The 24,134-nt window shown below is 41.5% G+C and overlaps 1 protein-coding gene across 1 annotated transcript in view; it reads right to left on the reverse strand.

Annotated features, from left to right (window-relative positions):
- The window catches only part of MICAL2 (microtubule associated monooxygenase, calponin and LIM domain containing 2), a 207,136-nt gene that overhangs the window by 16,823 nt on the left and 166,179 nt on the right, over window positions 1-24,134 (reverse strand). The window contains exons 32-34 of the mRNA XM_054586094.1: window positions 15,840-15,946; window positions 11,361-11,453; window positions 8,495-8,588 (exon numbers count right to left, since the gene is read on the reverse strand). Of these exons, the coding sequence (XP_054442069.1) occupies window positions 8,495-8,588; window positions 11,361-11,453; window positions 15,840-15,946 (294 nt within the window). The remainder of the gene's footprint in view (window positions 1-8,494; window positions 8,589-11,360; window positions 11,454-15,839; window positions 15,947-24,134) is intronic.

Below are 24,134 nucleotides of genomic sequence, written 5' to 3' on the forward strand. Positions count from 1 at the left end.
GAAATACATATTTTTATTTTCTACATTCATGGTTTAAAAAAATATCTTTTGTCTATTGTTTTGTAATTTAATTACATTGTAGTACAGAATGGAGTTTGTAAAGTATAGATTCCCTGAGATTTACTTTGTGAACGTATAATCAATTTTTGTACATCACCAAGTGAAACTGGGAAGAATTTACATTCTCTAATTTGGAGGTACAGGGTTTTCTAAGTGTTCATTACATTAAGGTTATTAGCTGCATTGTTCAAATTGATACTAATATTTTGTCTACTTGACTATCATTACTTGTGAGATATACTAAGTTCTCCTGCAATGATAGTAGAAATTTTTCCCTGTGGTTTCATCATTTTTTGGTTTTATGTATTTTGAGCCTTTTATAGTCAATACATACACATCTAAAATTGTCATATCTTCTTGGAGAGTTGATAATTTTAAAATAATATGATTATTTCTGTTTATTCCTAACCATGGCTGTGGCATTAAAGGCTGTTTCACTGCTTTTAATATAATTACTCCAGCTTTAGTAAGTCAGTATATATTTTGCCATCCTTTTCCTTTAAAACTTTCTGTGTTTTATATGTATCTGCTATACAGCATATAATTTGGTGGTGTTTTGTTCATTAACTCTCATTATTATTACTGAGATATTTAGGCTTATTTCTTTCATCTTTCTTTATGCTATCTTTTAATCTTTTTTTTCCTATGCTTTCTTTGTTGCTATTTAGAATTGAGTTAGAATTTTTGTTTGGCTGATTATTTCTTCTTATTTCTTCTCCCTCTGTTTTATGAAACTGAGTTAGACTTTATATATTTTATTTCTATTCTTTTAGTGATTGCACTTAAAATTTAAATAGGCATTTCAATACCTTGGAAAAGTCTAAACTAAATCAACACCTTAGCCTACTTTTAACCAATACAAGGACCCTGGAATACTACCTCTAATCATTCAACTCCCAACTTACATCTATTTTATTTTTTACTTAAACATTTTTTTCTTTTTAAAAAATTTATTTCAGAGAGTGGGGAGGAGAGGGAAAAGAGAGGGAGAGAAATGTCAATACAAGAGAGAAACAGCGATGTGAGAGAGAAACATCAATCAGTTGCTCCTTGCACATGACCCGACTGGGGACCAAACCCATTACCTAGGTATGTGCCCTGACTAGGAATCAATCCTGTTATCTTTCAGTTTACAGGACAGTGCCCAACCAACTGAGCCACACCAGCCAGGGCCCAACTTATATCTGTTTGAGTGACAATATGTCTTTCTTATGTATCACAGCAGGTAGCTCATGACATTAAGTTTGATTATGGTTAAAGTTGGTTAAGTTTAAAGTGGTTTTGCCTGTTCACTTTTACAGTGTTTTTCTGCTTGCTCCTTTTTATATGCAATTTTCTATTTCTTTAAATATTTCACACATAGATATAGACATAGTATATTCTGTATTTAAAAACTAATAAATTGAAGTTCTTGACCATTTAAATATATTGCTTTTGCTGACTCTCATTTTTAGTGACTGACTTCCCTGTGTTTCGGGTGATTTTAAAAATTATTCTTATTATAAGCTCACAGTTTATTGAACTTAATCTGTCAGGATCCTGAGAGCCTAAACTGAGGCATGATTTCTTTAGAGGATCTATAACTGGGTTGGGAGAGCTGGAGACTTGGCTTACTGGGGGAATCTCAAGGTCAGCTCCTTAACTTTTTGTTAGTTCCAAGGCTTAGACTCTAAAACCACTGATATTTACCCCCAAGGCTGCCCTGGATTTCTGGTTTTGTGCTTGCTTCTTTCCTGGCACAAGTAAGTTTCTGCATGCCTTCTTTCCCCATCTTCTTGACCCTCAGAGATTTATCTCACGTACTTGAGAGCACAGAAATGTTTTTTACAAGAATGCTTGCAGTAAATGGCTTTTATAGTATCTTGCCCACCCTTCTGCTCCTCTGTACTTCTTAGGAACCCCATTCTGGGTCTGTGGCTCAGGGAGCCCTCTGGTTATTTGGTTTTAAATATTTTTCCAGGTAAAATCATTATGATAGTGTTTTTCAAATCTAAGAGTTGCAAAATTAATTTTGCGGGTTATAATACGCACTAAACATGGGACAGAATAGGAAGTTCCAGTCTTTTATATGAAGCAAAATTCAATATTATTTCTTGAAATATTTATTCTATTGTATATTTAGGTGGACTAACTTGGAAGGTAAAATGTCCTTTTTTTGCTGCTTTCACGGTAATTTTTTGTGTGTAAAGCAATGCTCTAAGGCACATAGCCTTGAGGCCTCAAGGACACTGGAATCCATGCAATGAAAAGAACTCAAGTCTTCTTCCGGAAGAGAATCTTACTCATGCCCGCACGGGGGCCATTGCTGTTATAAGGCCACGGAGTTTCTCCCCGGTGGCTAACGGGGCTGGAGACAGATAATTGGTATTTGAGTGAGGCAGTCTGTCATAGATGTTGAGCATCCCTGTGTCTTTGCTGAATGTGTCCAACTGCATAACCTAACAGCCATCCTCTGACCGTGAGCCATTCCAACAGTAAGTCAGGGAGGCAATTCCGAGAAGAGGGTCAGGATGCCGCAGCGGGACTACTGTGAAAGTCGTTGCCTCCTGGGAAAGGGGGGCTGGCTAGTTCACTCCTTGCTGGAAAAGCTGCTCAGTCCTTTGTCCTGAGTTCCTCAGTTGTGGCATAACACACTGTGTGCACAGCTACCCTCTGAGCCTATTAGGTCACACCACAGGACTGGGGGACAGGGCAACATGTAGCATGTGGCCATTTCTGCTGCTTGCTGCGCTGTGAGGGACGAGCTCCCTGCTGGGAGGCAGCGCACCTCAGCCGTCACTTCGGCCCCTGCAGAGCTGTGGCGAACCTACCCCAATGCCTTGCTTGCTTCACCATCAACTTTGCAGACCGTCTTATTCCTGGCCATTCTCTGTGAGGTTGGAGTTCTTTCCTGACCATATTCCATTGTATTACATGGTGAACAGTGTTACCCAAGTTTCCAGTTCTATGACCTCCCCGTATTCATACAATCAGACTCCTCCAGGATCACAGAAGGACCTCAGCCCTTTCCCTGCCCGGCTGACCTTTGAGAGCACAGCCACCAGCCGCTTGCGATGGCTAACAAGTCTTGGACTCACCTTCTTTTAGCACAGGCAGGGAGCAAATCACTGTGGAAGGATACTTAAAGGACCTCCATTCCCTGAAATCTATCCCCAAATTATGGCACACTGTCAGAGAGGCATGCCGCAGAACCACTGAGTTTCCTTTTCTTTGTTAAACTGCTTTTACTGAACTATTTTTTTGGGGTAACAGCATGAGTCTACACTGAGATTCTAATACGGACCAGGCATGTGAGATTCATGTATTATATGTATTTACAGGAACTACCTTAAATCTCTTCTAGGGAGTATAGTTATAAGAGAATGTGAACAAATGAACAAATAAATACAATCTGAAAAACTGTTACCCATCCAGTTGTTTTATAATGATAGGAATAGGAAAGGAAAGAGGAGGCATGTTCATAGCAGCGTTATTTATAATTGCCAAGATTTGGAAGCAGCCCAGCTGTCCATCAGCAGATGAGTAGATAAAAAAAGCTGTGTACATTTACACAATGGAATACTACTCAGCTGTAAGAAGGAAGGAAATCTTACCTTTGCAACAGCATAGATGGACTTGGAGAGTATTATGCTAAGTAGAATAAGCCAGTCAGAGAAAAACAGGTACCATACGATTTCACTTATATGTGGAATCTGATGAACAAAATAAATTAACAAACTAAACAGAAACAGACTCATAGATAGAGAGAACAGACTGAAGCTGTCAGGGGGGAGGGATTTGGGGGCTATGTAAAAAAGGTAGAAGGGTTAAACAAAAAGAGGAAAAAGAGAAGGAATTAATCTTTTTGAACAACTATTATATGCCAGGCAGTTTTTTTTAGATGCTTTACTAACATTATTTCATTTAGTCTTTTCTCCATATCTTCCTTATGAAGTTGGTATCATTAGTCCATTTTACAGATAAGAAAGTTTGGCAAAAAGGTAATTGTAACCTAATGACCACTTTGGGGTTCGAACTCAGGAGTGTCCTACTTTAATTGAATCATAGAGTTGTGGCAAACCAACATCCTGTTCTTGCTTAGCCATCCATTTCGGAGGCTTGTTCATCTTTGCCATTCTCTATGACTGGTATCAGGATTTAAACTCAGGAGCATTGGACTCTAATATCTCTGTTCTTTTCAGAACACCTCACCATTACGTTACCCAGAAAATTATTATTCCTTCTGCTCCTCAGCAGCAGTCAAGATAAAAACCACAGAGTGTAAGCCAAACTACTTCCCTCTTCCTGGCTAGATTTTCAGTACAATTTTGTGTCATAATGTGAGCTCCTGCTGCCACCTGCTGGCAGCCACCCACATCCTGCTGTTCTTTGCAAAGCCCCCTGTATGATGGAGGAGCCATTTGGCAATAATAATAAAAATAACTAATAATAATAATAATAAATAAAGAAGCTTAATGCAGACAACCAGCTGGTAAATACTCCCAGAAGATGGTAAATTCCTAAGGGAGGAATAATTCCCATACAGCTCTCTTGGGAATATATCCTTTCTCTTTCAAAGTCATTCACAGTTTTCATCAGATTTCATCTGTCTCTAGGTATTGAAAGAAAGAACAAATTCTGTTATGCAGACCAACTAAATCTGAATGATGATCTCTTGTTAAGTTGGGGTATTTCATGACCCAGCACATAACAGTGACCACTGTGTTGACAACCAATAAACCAGTAGGTAACAGGGCCTTAATTAAGAAAAATCTAAGTGCCCGGCTAAGCTGGGGTTGGCCTCCTGACAGAAGGTGGAACCCCAAGTGATCAGGATGCTGCACGTCCTGGTCCTTTACTCCAGGCAGCCAGGACCAGCAGGGGAATCCATTCCCTTCGTCAAAGACATCCATCTGTAACACACACACACACACACACACACACACACTCTCTCTCTCTCTCTCTCTCTCTCTCTCTCTCTCTCCCCCCCCAACCCCCAACCCCCAGAACATGATGACCTGTCTTCCAGGGTGGAATCTTGGATTTTTGTTTTTCTTGGTTTCCCCTTTCTTGACAAAATGGGTTCGGGGGTCCCTTCCTGGGGGAGGGGAAGCTTATTTCTGACCGTTGGAAAAAAAAAAGAAAGCAGGAATTGTTGTCACGACAATTAGGAGCTCATCAAAGCCTCATTTTGCTCATCAGCCATCATTGCCCTCCGTCCTGCACCCCCGCATGTTCCTCTAATTCAATGCCTGCCTAATGAATAACTCCAGGAACAAAAGACCCTTTCAGGCTGGCGCACATAATTATTAGAGGAGACTTGCATAACCGTCGCAGACTACTCATGTTTTCAGGCCTGTCTCTAAATTTGGTTATTCACAACCTTTATAGCTCAATATTATTGCCTAACTGTGATCATTTTCTAATTATCCTAATAATACCTATTAAATAATTCCCATTAAATTACTTGAACCAGAGCAGCACAGGCCAGCTCAAATATAACTTAACCTAATAAGCATTGGTCATTCATTAAGCACCAGGGCAATCTCTTAAAGGGGCTGAATAGAATATTAAACTGGGAAGGAATATTATTATTGCACAAATGTTATTACAAGTTAGAGTGTATTAATTTTGGTGCCTGGTTTGCAAATCTTCCATATGGTTCCCTTTGGGGCTGCTCTCCATGACTCGACTCTTTGAGTCTTCATCCCCTGCTTGATTTGCAGTTGTCACCCACACAAGGACCATCAAGGAGAAAAAGGCCCATAAACTTAACAGGGGAATTAAATTACCAGGGATATAAAGAGAATGAATGGCATCCGTCTTCTGGCCAGGTTAGCACAACTTTGAAAACACCACAAGCTGCCTGGCTTCCTTTAGCTGATAACTCAAAATAGCCTTTCTTCACATTTGGCGTGAGGGAGATTTTTCAAGTGTTAAAAATGTGGTTTCTAGAATTTAAACCCCAAGTACTGAAGATGAGAGAATCCATTCTTCAAACTCATATGTATGTGGATATCAACATTTTGTAAAATCATATCAGGTAGCATTTATCAGCTATATTCTGGGAGATACGTCGCTCACCTATACCCTTAATTCTCAAAATGACCTGGTATTGTGGAGATTATTAGCTCCATTTTTCAGAGATAGGAATATGGGACCAGAGAGGTTAAGTGATTTCCCTAGGACCACACAGCCTAAATGTAAAGGAACAGCATTTGAACCCTGTGCTCTTTGATGACTATAATTCCACTTGCCCCACTACTCTGCACTACCTTCCCAGCAAACTGAAATATGCCCTAGCTTTGCTGGTGTGTCCTTTTCATTTCTAAGGTGCTCACTTCAATCAGTGGATTCCTAAAGAAAAATGCCAGAGCTTTCTTGATTGGGAATAAGACCAAACATCAAGCAAGGGCAGATGACTGTGCTGAAGGCCCCAAAAGCAGCTGTAAAGACAGGCAGTGACTCTCACTCCAAGCAGCAGGAAACAGTTACTGTGTTTGTAACGAATCCTCCTTTTGATGGGTGGATTTGGGTTTTCTTTGCAAGAAGATAGTGTATTTCAGCAAGAAAATGAACAAATATATATTAATCATCTATCCTATCCATCCCATAGTCAACGCACTATGCTAGAGCTTCCACATAAATTGTTTTAGCCAATCCTCACCACAGATCCAAGAAACAGATATGACTATCACTCCTACTTCACAAATACAGAAAGTAAGGCACAGAGGGTTAAAGCCAGGCTCCACTGTTTCCCTGTTCTCTAGAAACAAATAACCATACAGCTAATGAAGCCAAAACCACAGGGCCCCTCACTTGGAGGGACCCTTGCAAGGCTCTGGGAGCAGCCCGCACGATATTGCAGGCACGACATTGTATGAGCTTCAGGCCTCACAAAAGCTGGGTCTGCCCTCGATAGTATCATCACTCTCAAATAACTGAACCTTTAAGAGAAGTCAAATGCTAACCTTGCACTGTGTTGTTTAACAAGTAACACATTTTCATGGTTGCACAGAGAGATATGTGTTTTCATTGCTTCATTTTTCACACTTTATATCTAAAATATAAAGGGCTAACGACACCATGTCACAAAGCTAAAGAGACAATACTTTCCACAAACTCTAAGGGCCCCCTCCAATTCACTAGCCACACAGATGCTGGGCAGTTTCCCAAAAAATGTAGGTTTCTCAAGTCATCCCTCACCTCAGAACCCCTCGCCAGCTCCTCGTTTGTTAAGGCATTTCGCGTCTTTTCACATGTGGCCTTCACAGGTGCTGCTCCCTCTGGCAGAACAGTCGCCTCACCTCCCAGTTAACCCTGCTCCTCCTCTGCGCCTCCTCTGGTTCCCGTCTTAATAGGTCAACCCTTCCAGGAAGCCCAGGCTGCCCGCCCTTCTCCCAGGATCAGTTAGGAACCCTTTGATTCTGTTTCTATGCACCCTACAGCTTGTTCCTACCCCAGCACTTGGCTTCCTGTATGGAGGGTTATCTTTCCACATGCCTGTGTCCTTCAGTGGATTATAAATTTCTAAAAGGCAGAAACTATCAAATTCATCATTATAGACCCACTGTCTTCATGTCCAATACACGAGGTCTTCACCAGATGAATTCTGTTTGGATTTGAGAATCTGAAGATATTGGTAGAATAGTTACCATTTAGTGCTTTACCTGTGCCAGGCAATGTGCTAATTTACATATATGCATATAAATGTTATTTGTATGCACATATGTATATGAATAGATGTACATATACATATCTAAATGTATATACACATATACATATATAAATAATTTCTTCCTCAATTTTTTCCATTTATTTATTTTTAGAGAGAGGGGGAGAGGGAGAGAAACATCAATGTGTGGTTGCCTCTCATGCCCTCCCTCCGGGGGACCTGGCCCACAACCCAGGCGTGTGCCCTGACTGGGAATCAAACCTGCAACCCTTTGGTTTGCAGACTAGCACTCAATCCACTGAGCCACACCAGCCAGGGCTCTTCCTTAATTCTTACATCATCTGTATAAGGTAGGAAACCACTATTACCTCCATTTGAGAGGAAAACAAAGTTCATAAAGATTTAAAACATGACTGGCCCAATGTCGTACAGTGAGTAAAGGGAGAAACCAGTATTTTTACTTCAAGTCCAGGCTTTGAACTTTGCTTGAATGCCCACATGTTTCCCTGAATTCATCCTAAGCCCTGGATCGCAAAGAACATGCACACTAGCAGACAACTGGGCAGACCAGAAACCCATTGACACAAGGCCCACCGGCACCCGGAGCCCACAGGAATTTCAGATGGGGCCGCCAGGTTGCTTGTGAAAGTGTGAAGCAGTTGTGGATTTCACACTGTATGTTGATGTTGACAGAGGGTGACAAAGTCTCACTGTTTTCCCAGACAGGTTAGACCAGCACTGCCCTTAGACCACAGCCATGGGGTCCCTTGGGACGCCTACCTGCTTCTCCTCTGAGCGCCTTCTCCAGCCTCACGCCCTGGATCTCGGAGGCCCTCTGCCGCTCCTCCACCTCCTCCAGCTGCCTCTGGATGGCCTGCAATGCCAGGGTCTTACGTCACGTGGGGACTCCCGGTGATGTAAGTGTGCAGAATCACCCACTTTCCAAGAGGAAGAAGTCCTTCCTCACAGATTGTCACCTCCTTGATGAAAGGAGTCAGGACCTCTGAATTCCCAAGCAACTAGACCTGGATGTTCCCCTTCTTTAGCATGAAGACATAAAGCAAGGGGTCTGTGTATTAGCTCAGTTTGCCCCCAAGTAGATGGTGAAATGGTCCCCTTTGACTAGGCCAGTCACGCAGACGTGCTCTCAGGCAGAGGCTGCTGGGCGAGGCTGGTGGAACCCCAGCCTCCGACTATGGTCCTGGAAGAAACACTGGAGCTGCAGCCATGACTCAGAGTAGGACTGGGGCTCTCGGGGTGAACATAGAGCGCGCTCACATTCCATTTTCCCAAGAAAACCCAGCAGGTCCCTCCCAAGAAGTTGGTCTGGAGCAGGGGACCTCGGCCAACTTCTGGAGCTGAGTGTTCCTTTCTCGGTCAGTCTGGCTCCTGTCCTCAGCTACAGACTGCACCTATCCCTTCACTGCACCATGGGGCCAATGCTCAGGGGCCTTTTACTAGGGCAGTGTATGGTAGCCTTGTTACTAACAGGTTATTAAGACACAAGATGTCTATCCCATAAAGGGACAACCTCACACCCTCCTTGAACTCACCATTAACTCTTATTAAGGTTTGGGGTCATGAGTGGGATTACATTTTCACTATTACTTTCCCTGCCAGCTATTTCTCTCTTCTGTATATTAAGAAGGATAATTAGGGGAAAGCCTTTCCGATCTATATTCAGTTCATCCCATCAATTTTCTCTGTTTTCAGATACCAAGCTCCCAAAAGGCCCATCTCTGGGCAGAACAGCCTTTGCACCTGGCAGACCAGGTCTATTTAAGGGACTAGCAACTGTCGGGGCAGGTAGAATTTGTGTGTTCTTTCTCCTCTGCGTTACTCCAGCTTTGTCTCGCTCCCCTTCCTCCTTAACTCTACATCTTTCTACATCGCCCCTGGATGCTGGGGTACACAATTGCCAAAGCACCTCCAACCCGGTGAAGAGGCCTGAGCAGGAAGGGCCTGAGCAGCCACCTGGCTCCTCTCGTGCCAACTAAAGAGTGTTTAAGCCCCAAACATAAAATTTGAAATAGATGGGAATTATATCTAAAATAACTTGTAATTTCATGCCCCCTTCCTCTCTGTCTCTCTTTTAAAGATAATTACATCTTTATAAATCGGTCTGTTGCTGGCATAGTGTAGAATTGCAAAAGGAAAGAAAACATTTAAATAACTTTATTACTGATGGCTTTGTAATTATGGCTATGTGGTTGTTATGGAGTTAGTAGAGCACTCCACCCCACCCACCCTCCCCGTCATATGTTGGAGCCCTAACTCCCAAAGTGAGTTAGTAGACACGGACTTTAAAGGAGGTAAATAAGGTTAAATGAGGTCATGAGGGTGGGGCCCTAATCTGATAGGACTGATATCCTTATAAGAAGAGGAAGAGATACCAGATATTGATCTCCCTTTCTCTGCATCTACACAGAAAGAACAGGCCACGTGAGGACACAGCTGAGGACACAGTGAGGCAGCTCTGCACAAGCCAGGAGGAGAGCCCTCACCAGAAACCCACCCTGAAGGTATCTTGATCTGGAACTCCAGCCTCCAGAACTGTGCGGGAATACACTACTGTTATTTGAGCATCCACTCTGCGGTATGTTGTCATGGCAGCCCAGGCTGGCCAATACAGTGGTCATTCTTTAGAAACTAAGAATGAAAATCTCAAAGATGAAAAAGGAATGCAAATTAAGACTCAAAAAGCCATTGTAGTTCTTATTGCCACCTATTGTCTGGAGTGAAACTATAAGGAGGGGAAATTGCCAAGCTTGCCAATGCACAGCATAAAGACTTATCTTGTGCTCAGCAGGGAAAGTTGAAACATTTCAAAGAAACCTGTTTTAGAAGTTGGGAGTGGACAGAGGGTATAGACGGGGATTTTCCCTGTCCAGTAGGTGAAAGGGGAAGCTCACAAGTCAGTCACTATGAAGGGTAAAGGAGGTTGAATTAAATTTACTTCCTTGATCTCAGAAACAACTTACAGGGCTCCATGGCCAGATAAAAAGATACTGGAGAAAGGAAGGGTGTATTGGATTAATACGAATGTCACGCGAGTCCTTTTGTTCTAAAACCTAACTGTTCTTCGAGGCCAGGTTTGGGTCCCTGGGGACAGGGAAAATGCCTTGCCTTCCTGCTTCATTTCACTGCTCTGCGACAGAGGTGGGCAGATGAGTTTGGGCAGAAATGTTGGGAGTAGGCCAGGAAATCTATACCAGAATGCTGACTGCGTATGTGGTCAACTAACGTGGAAACAGAGACAGCCCCTAATAGTTGTCAGTTCAGCAGAGACGCTGGCAGGAAGTTGATGGAAGGACGGGTCCTCACAGAGGACACAACTGGCAGTCAAGGCCTGGGATGGTGCCCGAGGCCATGCGTTGGAGATCATGTCAGGCGCATTTTGCTGGAAACCAGTCTGCAGCTGGAAAGGTGGTGGGGGCCAGATCAACACCTGTGCCCTCCCAGCACCCTGGTGCCACCAGGAATTGAGCCAGCACCTTTGGAATAGCCACAAACCTGGTTGCTCAGAGAAGAGGAACTGACCTCTCCCCAGCCCACCTCCCAGTGCAATACAGACTTCCAAAGGGCATTCGGAGCCAGAGTGCCAGGGTCCCAGACCTATTCCCCCATATCAAGTTTGTTTTCTGACCTGAGCTTTATGAAGTCTTTTTAATTCTTCTTGTTTAACCAATAGTTGTGTTGCTTTTTCCAGCTTCCTTCTTCTTCTAAGCATCTTCCTCTCCTATAAAAAACAACAGAGAAGAAAAAAATATGTCAGAGAAATTGGGTTGAAACTTACAAAATACTGTCATGGGCTTCTGCCCTCTGCGACCAAACCACTGCTTAGCTTCTAGAACAATGAAGGTCCAATAGAACTTCCTGCGATGAGGGAAATGTTCTATATCTGTGACTGTCTAAAATATGGAAGCCACCAGTTGCATGGGCACTTGAAATGAGGCTAGTGTGATTTAGAAATTGGCTTTTAAATTTTATTTCATTTTAATTAGTTTAAATAGCTACACATGGCTAGTAGGTGCTAGACTGGGAAACTGGGGTGTGTGTGTGTGTGGGGGGGGGGTTGTGTTGGAGTGTCTGTACGTGTAGTATGTAGTTGGGAGTGGCTTTATAGAGCACTTACTTGGTACACTTGAAGGTTGGAATAATACAAGACTTATACGCTGTATAGGTGCTACCAGCTACCATGAAGCCCTAGGATGATGAGCCTAAAACACACACACACACACACACACACACACACACACACACACGTATACTACCTGAAAATGATGCAACAACTTTAACTAGTCCTTACGTTCATTCTACACTGCCTAATTAAACCTGAGAATACACCTGGATGTGATTTGGAGGAGCACATCCAAATCAAAGGAAAAGCTTTCTTGGCTGGAAAGAAGCATAACATTGCTTCTCCTCCCTATTTCATTTTGCTGTGCAAATGCACCGTTAATGTTGCTGGGTTCTCTGTGTGCCTGGGCTTGTAAAATACAGAACCTTCAAAACTGATGCATTTAGAAGAGATGTCTGGATCTCGATGGTGCCATTTCCAGGTTTTAGACACCAAAGAAAGGGGAAGTAGTGGCGTGGCCAGCTCCACATAGTGGAAAGTTCAAGAGACACTTCTGACTGGAGAAAGGGCAGAGGGTCGTGGCTGGGCACTGGGACCGGGGACCACGCAAAGCTGCATCAATTCCCAGCTGAGCGGCGCGCCCTTCAGCGTGTCACACACTTTCTGAACTTCAGCATTCTTTTCGGAGCGAAAAGAATAGCCTCCTGCCTACTTTGTAAGGATGTAATTAGGACTAAATGAGATAACATGGGTCAAACCCTTTGCAGAATAACTGAAAAAAATATAGGACAGGAATTCAGTACCTGCTATGATTTTTATTGTCAGCATTATTATTATAAATTAGCATTATTATAACTTTTACTAAAACCTATTATTTTTCATCTAATATTTGTGCATATATATATGCATGAGTATATATATTATACATATGTATACATCCTGTATACATGAAATTAATGTTCAAATTGGGCTGGTTTTATTATGAGTTTGCCTTCTCTGAGCATACACTTCGATTTTCTATAACAGCATGAGGATTAGAGTATGCTAGAGATTCCTCTTTGATGCTGGCAGAAACAAATATGGAATGACAAAATTACTACAGCGTGGCTGGTGCCTGGGTATTCAATAACTGTGGCTGAATTGAAAGTTTGCCCATTAAAAGGACCATAAATCCACAGTTGATGAATAGACCTAACAGGCCTACCCCCAGATACTGCAGAGGAATCTGGGTCCCTAACAGAGGTTAGAGATTGAGCCTCAAAAGCCTAAACTTTTCCACGGTTTCACAGATCCTTGTCATTCTGACACCCATTCCACAAAGAGACCACCACTCTCCTTAGAAAGATTCCAGCTTTCAGGGTTCAGAATGTCCACAGATCATTGGTGAAAACATTTATCTCAATGAAGAAATTTGGTTTTTATGGAATTCCCTTTAGGATCTAGAATCCTGAAGGTTTCATGCTCCCCTTTGCTCCCCTTCACCCTTGGAAGGAAGCATTGGCTCTCAGAACTCTGATTTATTCCATATCATATCATTTTTATTTCTAGGGGATGACTTCCAGATTGACTGGCAATCACTCTGAACAGAGGTTCCTGGCCATTGGGGTGCAGGAACCCCTCTATTAGGCAGCCAGGATCTTTCCGGAAAGGCTGGGGAAGAGCACGGTGGAGATCACTTGTAATTGTCGTCTAGAGACTATATAACTCAGTCTATGCAGAGTCAGTTCATTTATTTAACAACTATCTCTTGAGCTTATAACCTACTAACCTACATAATAAATCCCAGCATTTATTGAGTGTTATATGCCAGATGCTGTACTAATTAGTTCACATGTATCATCTTAACTATCCCCCAAGTTAGACTTGTTTTATAGATAAGGAAACTAAAACTCAAAGAAGTTAAATTAACTTGCCCAAGAGGACACACACTTAGTAATTGGTAGGGCCAGAAGGTAAGCTCGGGTAATCTGAATCCAGCATCCACATTTTCATCTAGTCTGTTTCACCTTTCCTGTGCCAAATACTGTGTAGGCAAACCAAAGATTCCTACTTTATTGAAATGGCAAAGTTTTACCCTAAATTAAGAGCATTCAATACAATTTCAAGGGAGGATGCTGTAATAGCACTTCCCAGCAGCAAAGCTGCCAACCCCCATCTGCTTTATCAAGAATCGGCAAAACAGAACCTAGAGGAGGGAAGAAAGTCCTTTATTGCTTTTTGTTAAAAGATGTTGATATAGAAATGAAGGATGATTTATTAATGCTCAGATAGCCTCATGAGCTGCCAGGCACAGTTCTTATGTCCTGCGTGATAGTGATGACGATACAGAGAGGAAAAGAGACTAAGGGATAAAGAAAAAAAGATAAAGGACAGAGAAAGGAGAGCTCTGGTAGGATGAGGACAAGCTGCCTGTCCCAGGCGCAGATCCAGAGCCGGTTTGGGAACAGAGCCAGAGGGGAGGGGCAAAGCAAAGGGAAGAGGTGGAATGTGCACATCCTGTGTCCAGTTTCCTATGCAAAGGTTCATTGGAGCTGACATGGGTTCTGTGCCACACATCTGGGGATGCACCTGTATGGGACAGAAGAGATAAAGAAACCAGAGAAGGGGAAGCTCCCCGTGTTCCTTCACTGTGAGCCCGTGGGGAGTCCTTGGCCAGCTTTCCTTCCTGTGAGGGCGGCCACATCAGCAGCCAGGAGAAGCAAGCAGGGTTTACCTCGTTGTGAGCTAATGTGAGGACTGGCTGGGTCCTGGGAGAGCAGGAGCCGTTTGCAAGGCTTGCCTGAGGCATACAGTCCTGCTATTTGGATGTGTTTGGGCCACGCCATTCTTTTCTTCTCCATAAGCGTCAGGATGGCTGATGCTCATTGGAATACAGAAATAACTCAGGGTCACTCAAAAAGATGAGAGGGGCGGTAAGGAAGCCCTAGAAGTCAACACACACATCGAATTCATTTGTGTTGAGTAACTAATCAGAGACACCCACAGTTACAAAATTAGGAGTCTATACATAGTCTCTCATTCTTATTCACACACACACACACACACACACACACACACACACACACTCTCTCTCAGCCATCTCTCAGCCCCCTCCTGACTTGCTCCAGGCTGGGCCTTGGGGAGCTGGAACCCCCGAGTGACTTGAAAAGACGCCAAAGCTCCTAGTGCCAGATATGGAAAAGTTGAGTCTAAGTAAATAAATCTGGTTCTCTCCCTTTCTCTTCACTGCTCAAAAAAATAAACATGGTCAGAGCAGTGAACTGCATCTCTGTCCACCCAGGAAGCATTTTAGGTCCATCCATCCAGATCCCCACCCCAGTGAAACTGCTCTAACCCCAGTGGACAAAAAACACAATAGTGGGATGCATGTCTCTTACATCATGGGATGCATGTCTCTGTGTATGTGACATACAGCTACATTTAAAGACACAGAACGCTGTTTGTGCTTTCAAATGGGTATGGGAGTTATTTATAGTGTTCTCCAGAAATATTCATGTTCATTAAACAAGGAGTAGGGACTGCCATCTCCCCAGCCGGTACATGACTAGTCCTTTCCACGGTGGGGACCCTCAGAGTATCCACACCTACATGCAACTGCGTGGTTCATTCCATATTTCTAATTAGAATAAACATAACATTTTCTATGCAATCTGTCTCAAGTGCTTCTTAAATGAAGCTGTGCTTCCCCCAGGGAACTATGCATCTGTGTGTTGTAATTTTTTCAATAGTTTGCTTGTTGGACCACAAATTAAACCCACTTTTAAGAGCTGCAGTCACCAAATGTTTCGAGTAGACACGTCAGGTTTTTTTCCTCCCCCATTTTACATCTCTGAGAAGGTTAAGCTTATAAAAGTTAACAACAACAAAAAGGAGATAATTCTTGGGGTATTCCAGGTAAAAAGGGCAGTTGCTGTCAGATGCAATGACACGTGATCCTCCGAATGAAACCACAGCAGCTGGAGCCCACATTGGGTCTCAAATCTGGAGGGTAAACAGCCCTGCAAGCCAAGACCCCCTTTGGTTTGCCAATTTTTTTTTTTTTACCTTTGACTGCAAGGAAAGTTGGGGATCAAATTCTTCGTCTTCAGAAGAAGAGGAGGTGGAAGAGCCAGCCCCTGTCACCTGCACCCTGCTGGGGACGTGCTTGGGACCTGAAAGGGGAACAGAAGAACTCACTGAACTCCTAGCTTCTTTTCTTACTTAGTGACCCAAAGCCGCCTCTCCCTTCTCCCCTCCCCCCCCTCCCCCCCCCATACCCTCCCCTCACTGCACCTGCCAGGAGCACGAGGAGGCAGTACCTAAGGGCAACTGAAAATTTGGCCCTCCACGTTAATTACATTTCTGGGTCCCTGCCAAGAGCTTTGCAGCTCTCTCTTCACCTTAAAAATAAAGGTATTATGCAGAAATCAATTAATTCCTTAAACACCATTTATATGGTGTGTTGCTTGAATGCATTCAGAGATGAAATCTATTATTAAAATGCTTGTCTGAAGTTAGCTGAGTTACCTAAATGCTTGTGTAAGGTTTGTTCTGCAGAGTAATTGAATGCAAAAAAAAAAGTCAGAGCCAGCTCTTAAACAAATCGCCCTTCTGCGGCTCGCAGCATCTGGTACCCATTTTTACTACATGACATCTGCTCAGTGTAAAAGAGCTGGCGTCAGAATGTCTGGTCATAGAAAAAAAATCCCAAATGTAATCAGAAGCAAAAGGACTCTAAGCCTAAGGTTTTATCACATAGTCTCATGCAACATAAATATTTCATTAATTATGGCTAAACAAATGCCACTTTTATTTTCCCAACTTGCAGATATTATCACATCATCGAAGTGATGATTCAAATGCCAGGAAAGGCCGTTCAAGATAGGGAGGGCTCAACAATGCAGGGCCCGCGGGAGAGCCAAAGTCGAGGGGACACACCAGCCTCTGAACAAGAGGCAGATAGATGGTTAGAGGCAGCAAAGTGCCCTTGCTCACTAGCACCTCTCTGTGAGCTGGCTGGGGGCCGCATGCGAGAGAGTCTCCCGGGGCCGCAGGAGGCTTTTATTCTTTGCAGTGAGAACATCTGCCCCTACAAATCAACCTGACGCAGGGTTAATGATTAATATCTGGATTAATGCACTCTGGACACTGAATATCAGAACCAGCTAGGACTTCATGATGGGAAATTTACTGATTTTTACTCCACCGTGGCAGCTTATATCTGAGTGGAAATATGTGTTGGGTGGGGAGGAAGGTGGAGAAGCAATTCCTAGCCAACTAACATTCCCTCCAGTCTGCTTTATCCTCTCCATAATGTTCAACTGTTTACCCCAGTGGGAGAGGCCAAGTTTGTAAAAATAAAAATAATTTTAACTGCTAGGAGCACATTTACATATGCTGTTATTCAAGTCAAAATAGTGCAAAACACCTATATAAAAACAAAGCCTCTCTGGGGAGGGAGCTGACGGTTTTCCACTCTAATTTGCCAGACGGGAAAGCCCAGGTGAGGAGGGAATCAGGGAGCAGCATAACAATGGACGGGGGCCTTGTTCATGGTGAGCTGAGATTGTTCCCCAGTTGCCCCAATAAATTACCACCCAGTACTTCAGTCTGAGAGTGTGAGCTTGAGGAATTAACTTTTACCTCCCTGAGTTTCTGGGAATCACAGTTTTCTAATTTGCAGATTCGTATTGCAAGGTGAAGAAGTATCCATATGACGAGTCTAACACAATGCCTGGTTCACTGGAGGTGCTTAAATATACGTTGTTATCAGCATCAGCTACGGTGCTCCTTCACCATTGTTATTGATCAGAATTAACAATATGTAATATTCATAAAACTGCCCAATTTACCTTCATTCAATAGAAAAACTATAATAACCTAGGGTAAAACATTTTTTAATTCTCAAAAACAAATTTACTATTCCCATTGAATTTAATTTTGAAATTGAGGAGAAAATGTTTCCAAATATAATGCATTTCTTAAACTTCTGGCAAAGTTAGATGAAGTGACATAGGTCCCTCTGAATCTCTTTGCCTTCACCCTCTACCATCACAGAACCATCTCTTCTAGGCATTCACTTTTCATTTGCAGAGTTAACAAAACCTTGGCAGCATTGTTTCATTCTAGCTTTAAAAGGCTGACTGATTCTGGGGATGATATCCTATCACGAAGCCCTAGAAGTCAGGACAAAATATGCAAAGCAGCTGTTTGCAGGCATTGGACAATGGGAAGTGCAGAACTGTGACGAAGGTGAGAACAAAAATAAATGAGGTAAGGTCTACAATCACAATAGCTTCCTCTGCCTAGAGGCACTTTCTTCCAGATTTCAGTGCTGCTAGGAAGAACCTTTACAGAGCATGGCTGAGTCATCGGGTTGAGAAGGCAGTGATCAGAGTTTGAGAGGGCTGGGGCAGCTGGAAATGTGTGGGGGAGAGCCCTGGAGAGGAGGGAGCCATGCAGAAAAAGAACATCAGAAATAAGCATAGAGGTCCCCTTGGGTCTATGGCTTACAAGTAAACTACAGAAGCACAAAGAGAGACTGCATGAGGCTGGGCAAATAACCACTGGGGAGTTAGAAGCTAAATAAGATCTGAAGCTTTTGCAGGACTGGGAAATGTTCAAGTTCTACCCAGCCAGGGTAGAACAAACACAGGGGGCAGTAGTAGAGACCACAGAAGAGTCCCACTTTAGTAATAGGGATAAAGCAGCCCTAGAGTAAAACTTATCATAGACTCATCTTAATACGCTTAAAAACAAACCTTGGAAGAAATAAATTGATCTGCAAGTACTTTTCTGCCTTTCCCTACATTCTTTACTGCCTTTAATATTATTTAAATGAAGAAAGAAAACCTAGACACAAAATCTAGCAGCTTAACCCTAACCCTAACCCATCCTCATACTCAGAGGTTGTTGAACCCCAACTCCACAGGGACAGAAGCGCCTGCACTTGGGACCCTTCTTAACTTCACCCTCTGTAACTCTTCATCAGGCTATTCATCTGCATCTTTTATCACATCCTTTATAATAAACTGGTAAGTTTGTTTGTTTTTTTTTAGTTCTGCGCCATTCCAGCAAATTATTGAACCAAAGGAGGGGATTGTGGCAACCCCTATTTATAGCCAGCTGGTCAGAAATACAGATGACAAACTTATAAAGATATATAAGATTTGAGCAAAAACTACTAATACATTTGACCTAATTGATAAGTATATGTAAAACAACACCCCCCCGCAAGAACTAGAGAAAATACATCTTTTTTTTTTTTTTTTTTTTTTTTTTTTTTATCCAGAGCACATGGAAAATTGACTAAGTTGGTGCTATGGCAAGCCATAAAGCAAGTACCAACAAAATTCAAAGGACTGAAATCATACATAGTATGTATTCTGACAACAGTGAGATTAAGCTAGAAATTAATAATAAAAAATAACACTAGAAATTTCAGAATGAAATTGCCAGATGGGAAAGCACAGGTGAACCTATACTTTTCTAACAACCTATAGATCAAATAAGAGCTAAAAATAAACTTGAAGTGATGATTAAAAACAGCATAACAAAATGACTAGCATGCAGCTAACATGGTGACTAGAGGAAAACATTGAGCTTTACATATACACAATATGCAAAAGAAAAGTTGAGAATTAATACTCTAAGTTCCATTTCAAGAAGCTAGAAAAAGAACCACAAGTTGAACCTAAAGAAACTAAAAGGAAGAAAGTAATCAAGGTAAGAGATTATGAAAGACAATAAAGACAAAGCAGAAATAAGATAGAAAACTAACAAAGCAAAAATTTGGTTCTCTAAAAAGACAAAGTTGATAACCTCCTATAAAGAATGACTAAGACTTCCGGTCATGATGGAGGCATAGGAAGACACGCTTTGCGTCCTCACGTAACCACACAGAGAATTACAATTGAACCTCAGAACAAATAACACCCAGAACTGTCAGAAAATCCAAGTGTATGGAAGTCTGACAACCAAGGATTTAAAGAAGCCACATTCACCCAGACAATAACCTAGATTACTCTATCAGCAAAGCTATCATTTAGGATGGAAGGGCAGATAAAGTGCTTCCCAGACAAGGTAAACTAAAGGAGTTCATCATCGCCAAGCCATTATTAGATGAAATGTTAAAGGGGTGTATTTAAGAGAAATATCAAAACTATGAACATTAAAACAGCAACAAATTCACAACAATCAACAACTGAATCTAAAAAAACAAACTAAGCAAACAAGCAGAACAGGAACAGAATCATAGATATGGAAATCATTTGGAGGGTTATCAGTTGGGAGGGGGAAGGGGAGTGAGTAATGAGGGAAATGGTGCAGGGATTAAAAAGCATAATTGGTAGGTACAAAATAGAGAGGGGGATATTAAGAATAGTATAGGAAATAGAGAAGGCAAAGAACTTATATGCACAACCCATGGACATGAACTAAGGTGGGGGGATTGTTAGAGGGAATGGGAGGACTGGGCAGGGAGGCAAAGGGGGGAAAATTGGGACAACTATAATAGCATAATCAATAAAATATATTTTTTGAATGACTAAGAAAAAAGAGAGATAAAACCCAAATTAGCAATATTGGAATTTGGAAGTTATTATATAAACTATTTTATGACAATAAATGGGAAAATTTAGGTAAAATAAGCTTTATTGAAAATTATCAAAACTGACATAAGAAGACAATTTGAATAATTATATCTATTAAAGAAAGTTAATTCATATTTAGAAACCATCCAACAAAACAATTCTAGGCTGGATGACTTCATTTGTGTTCCAATGTTTAAAAAGAAATAACACCAATGTTAAAAAAGAAAAAGAAAAACTCTTCCAGAGAATGGAGAAAAATGGAACACTTCCCAACTTGTGTTATGAAACTAGCATAAGTTTGATAATGTAACTTGACAAGGATGTTACAAGAAGGGAAAATTTCAGACCAATATCTCTCATGAGCATATGTGCAAAACTAAAAGCAATTAGCAAATCTGATACAGTGGTATATGAAAAGTTTAAACATTATGACCAAGCGGGGATTACCCAGAGAACTCAGTACTGATTTAACATTTCCAAATCTCTATATAGAAATGCAATCAGTGTAATTCAGCACATTATTTGATTAAAGTAAAAAAATATGATCATCTCAATAGAGGTAGAAAAGCAGCTGATTAAATTTATAATTTCTCATAATGAAGCTCTTAGTAAGCTAGGTTAAAGTGAAACATAATTCTATCAACAGCAAAAAAAATGTTTAATATGTTTAATAGAAAAAAATTTTACACTGCTTCAGTTTTAAATTTAAATCCATTAACATTAAATAAAATTAAAAACTCAGTTCCTTGCTGACATTAGCCATATCTCAATTGTGAAACAGTGGCTACTATATTAAATAGCACAGTTCTAGAAGGTAACATAGAACAATATCTTTATGACCTCAGAGTAGGAAAAGATTTCATAAACAGAATACAAAATCAGGAAATTGGACTCATGAACATGGACAAAAATGTGGTGATTGCCGGGGGGTGGGGGGTATAAAGGTACTAAATGGCAATGGAAAAAAATACAGTAAAGGTTAAATTAAAAAAAGAAAGAAAAATATTGATAAATTTGGCTCCATTAAAATAAGCACTTCTTTTTAACAAAAGACACTTTTAGAAACTGAAAAAATGGGCCAAAGAGAGAAGAGATTCACAACACATGTATCTGAGAGAAGACTTACACTGAGAATCTACACAGATTCCAAATCAATAAGGAAATGACTGTCTACACAATAAAACTATGGGCAAAACACCTAAATAAAGACGTCACAAAAGAGAGTATCTAAATAAGCCTGTGAAAAGTAGTGCAACATCAAAATCAGGTAAATGCAGATTAAAACCAATAATGAGATACCACTGTACCTCCATAAAAGGGGCGACATCAAAAAAAAATAATAATAAACAGAGACTACAAAGTATTGCTGACAAAAGGAGCTCTGATTTCCTGCTGGAGGGTATAGACATGGGTAGAATCTCTTTGGAAAAGGGTTTGACATTGTCTTCTAAAGCAAACCATGCATGCCTACCCCATGACCTACTAATTCCCCTCATAGGTACCTATGGGGTTGGCAAAAGTAAGTTTACAGTTGTGAGTACACAAAACACAGTATATTCTTATATTATTATTTATTAAGTATTGTATTATTTTCCATGAGAGCTGTAAACCTACCTTTGCCCACCCCAGTACTGATGAAGCTTCTCTCTTTGAAACAAACTCTGGCCAAGATCCTCTGAGCCCTTTTCTTAACTACATCATAATCTTGGCTTGTGAAAACTATAGACCCTTAATTAGCTAAGAGCTCCCAGCCAAGATGGAGGTATAGGTAGATACACTTCCTTGCACAACCAAAAGAAGGACAACGACGAATTTAAAAACAAAAAATACCCAGAACCGCCAGAAAATCAAACTGTATGGAAGTCCAATGACCAAGGAGTTAAAGAAGAAACATTCAATCAGACTGGTAGGAGAGGCAGAGATGGGCAGCCAGGGAGAGGTGGACCAGGCAGGTGAGGTGGCGACTGGCAGACTGGGTGGTCCCATAATAACTCACAGATAAGCTGGGAGGAACAACTGGGGAGCAAGACAGACACCACAATGCAGGGTTCCAGCGTGGGAAACTAACGCCTCAAAACCTCTGGCTGTAAAAACCTGGGGTCGGGTGTTTTGGCAGCAGGGGAATCTGCCAGTCTCACAGGAGAGTCTGTTGGAGGGGCCTACAGGGGTCCTAAAATGTACATAAGCCCACCCACCTGGGAATCAGCATCAGAAGGGCGCAATTAGCTTGTGGGTAGCAGGGGAAGTGACTGAAAGTGGGGTGAGAGCCAAGGAAGCAACATTGTTCTCTCTCTGATCCCTCCCCCACATACATCGCCACAACACAGCAAGAGGGTTGTCCTGCCCTCAGGAATACCTAAGGCCCTGCCCCTTACAACATAACAAGTGCACTGAGGCAAAGAAATATGGCCCAAATAAAAGAACAGATTAAAACTCAAGAAAAAGAACTAAGTGACAAGGAGATAGTAAATCTATCAGATGCAGAGTTCAAAACACTGGTAATCAAGATGCTCTCAGAAAGGACTGAGTACAGCCGCAAAATAAAGGAAGAAATGAAGGCTATACAAAGTGAAATAAAGAAAAATATACAGGGAACCAACAGTGAAGGGAAGGAACCTGGGACTTAAATCAACAATTTGGAACAGAAAGAAGAAATAAACATTCATCCAGAATAGAATGAAGAATTAAGAATTCAAAAAAAAAAAAAAATGAGAGGCTTAGGGACCTCTGGGAAAACTTTAAACATTCCAACATCTAGAACATAGGGGTGCCAGAAGGAGAAGATGAAGACCAAAAAGTTGAAAACTTATTTGAAAAAATGATGAAGGAAAACTTTCCCAATCTGGCGAAGGAAATAGACATGAAGTCCAGGAAGCTCAGCGAGTCCCAAAGAAGTTGGACCCAAAGAAGCACAGGCCAAAAACATCATAATTATATTACCTAAGATTAAAGATAAGGAGAGAATCTTAAAAGCAGCAAGAGAAAAGGAGATGGCTACCTAAAAAGGAGTTCCCATAAAACCAATGGCTGATTTCTCAAAAGAAACCTTTCAGGCAAGAAGGGGCTGGAAATAAGTATTCAAGGTCATGAAAGGCAAAGACCTACACCCAAGATTACTCTATCCAGCAAAGCTATCATTTAGAATGGAAGGGCAGATAAAGTGCTTCCCAGACAAGGTAAAGCTTAAGAAGTTCATCATCACCAAGTCCCCATTACATGAAATGTTAAAAGAACTTATCTAAGAAAAAGAAGATCAAAACTATGAATAGTAAAATGACAACAAATTTGCAACTTCAACAACTGAACCTAAACAAAAATAAACTAAGCAAACAAACAGAATGGGAACAGAATCACAGAAATGGAGATCACATGTAGGGTTATCAGAGGGGAGGGGGAAGGAGTAGAATGGGGGAAAATGTACAGGAAATAAGAAACATAATTGGTAGGTTCAAAATAGATAGGGGGAGGTTAAGAATAGTACAGGAAATGGGGAAGCCAAAGAACTTCTATGTACAACCCATGGGCAGGAACTAAGGAGGGAAGGGATGCTAGAGGAAAGGGGGTGCAGGGTAGAGGGGGATAAAGGGGAGAAAAAATGGAACTGTAATAGCATAATCAATAAAATATACTTTAAAAAAACCCAAAACTACAGACCCTCAATGTAAACGACTTAGCCCACTCGCTCCTTTCTACATTAAAAGACACTAATACAGTTGTTAACAGTTCACAGCCACATCCTTAGGATGAGCCCAGCCCTGCTTAAAGTACC

The sequence above is a fragment of the Pteronotus mesoamericanus genome, unplaced genomic scaffold, assembly GCF_021234165.1.
Source record: "Pteronotus mesoamericanus isolate MK-2021 breed Mesoamerican mustached bat unplaced genomic scaffold, CSHL_Meso_final contig_90, whole genome shotgun sequence".
Classification (NCBI taxonomy): Eukaryota; Metazoa; Chordata; class Mammalia; order Chiroptera; family Mormoopidae; genus Pteronotus; species Pteronotus mesoamericanus.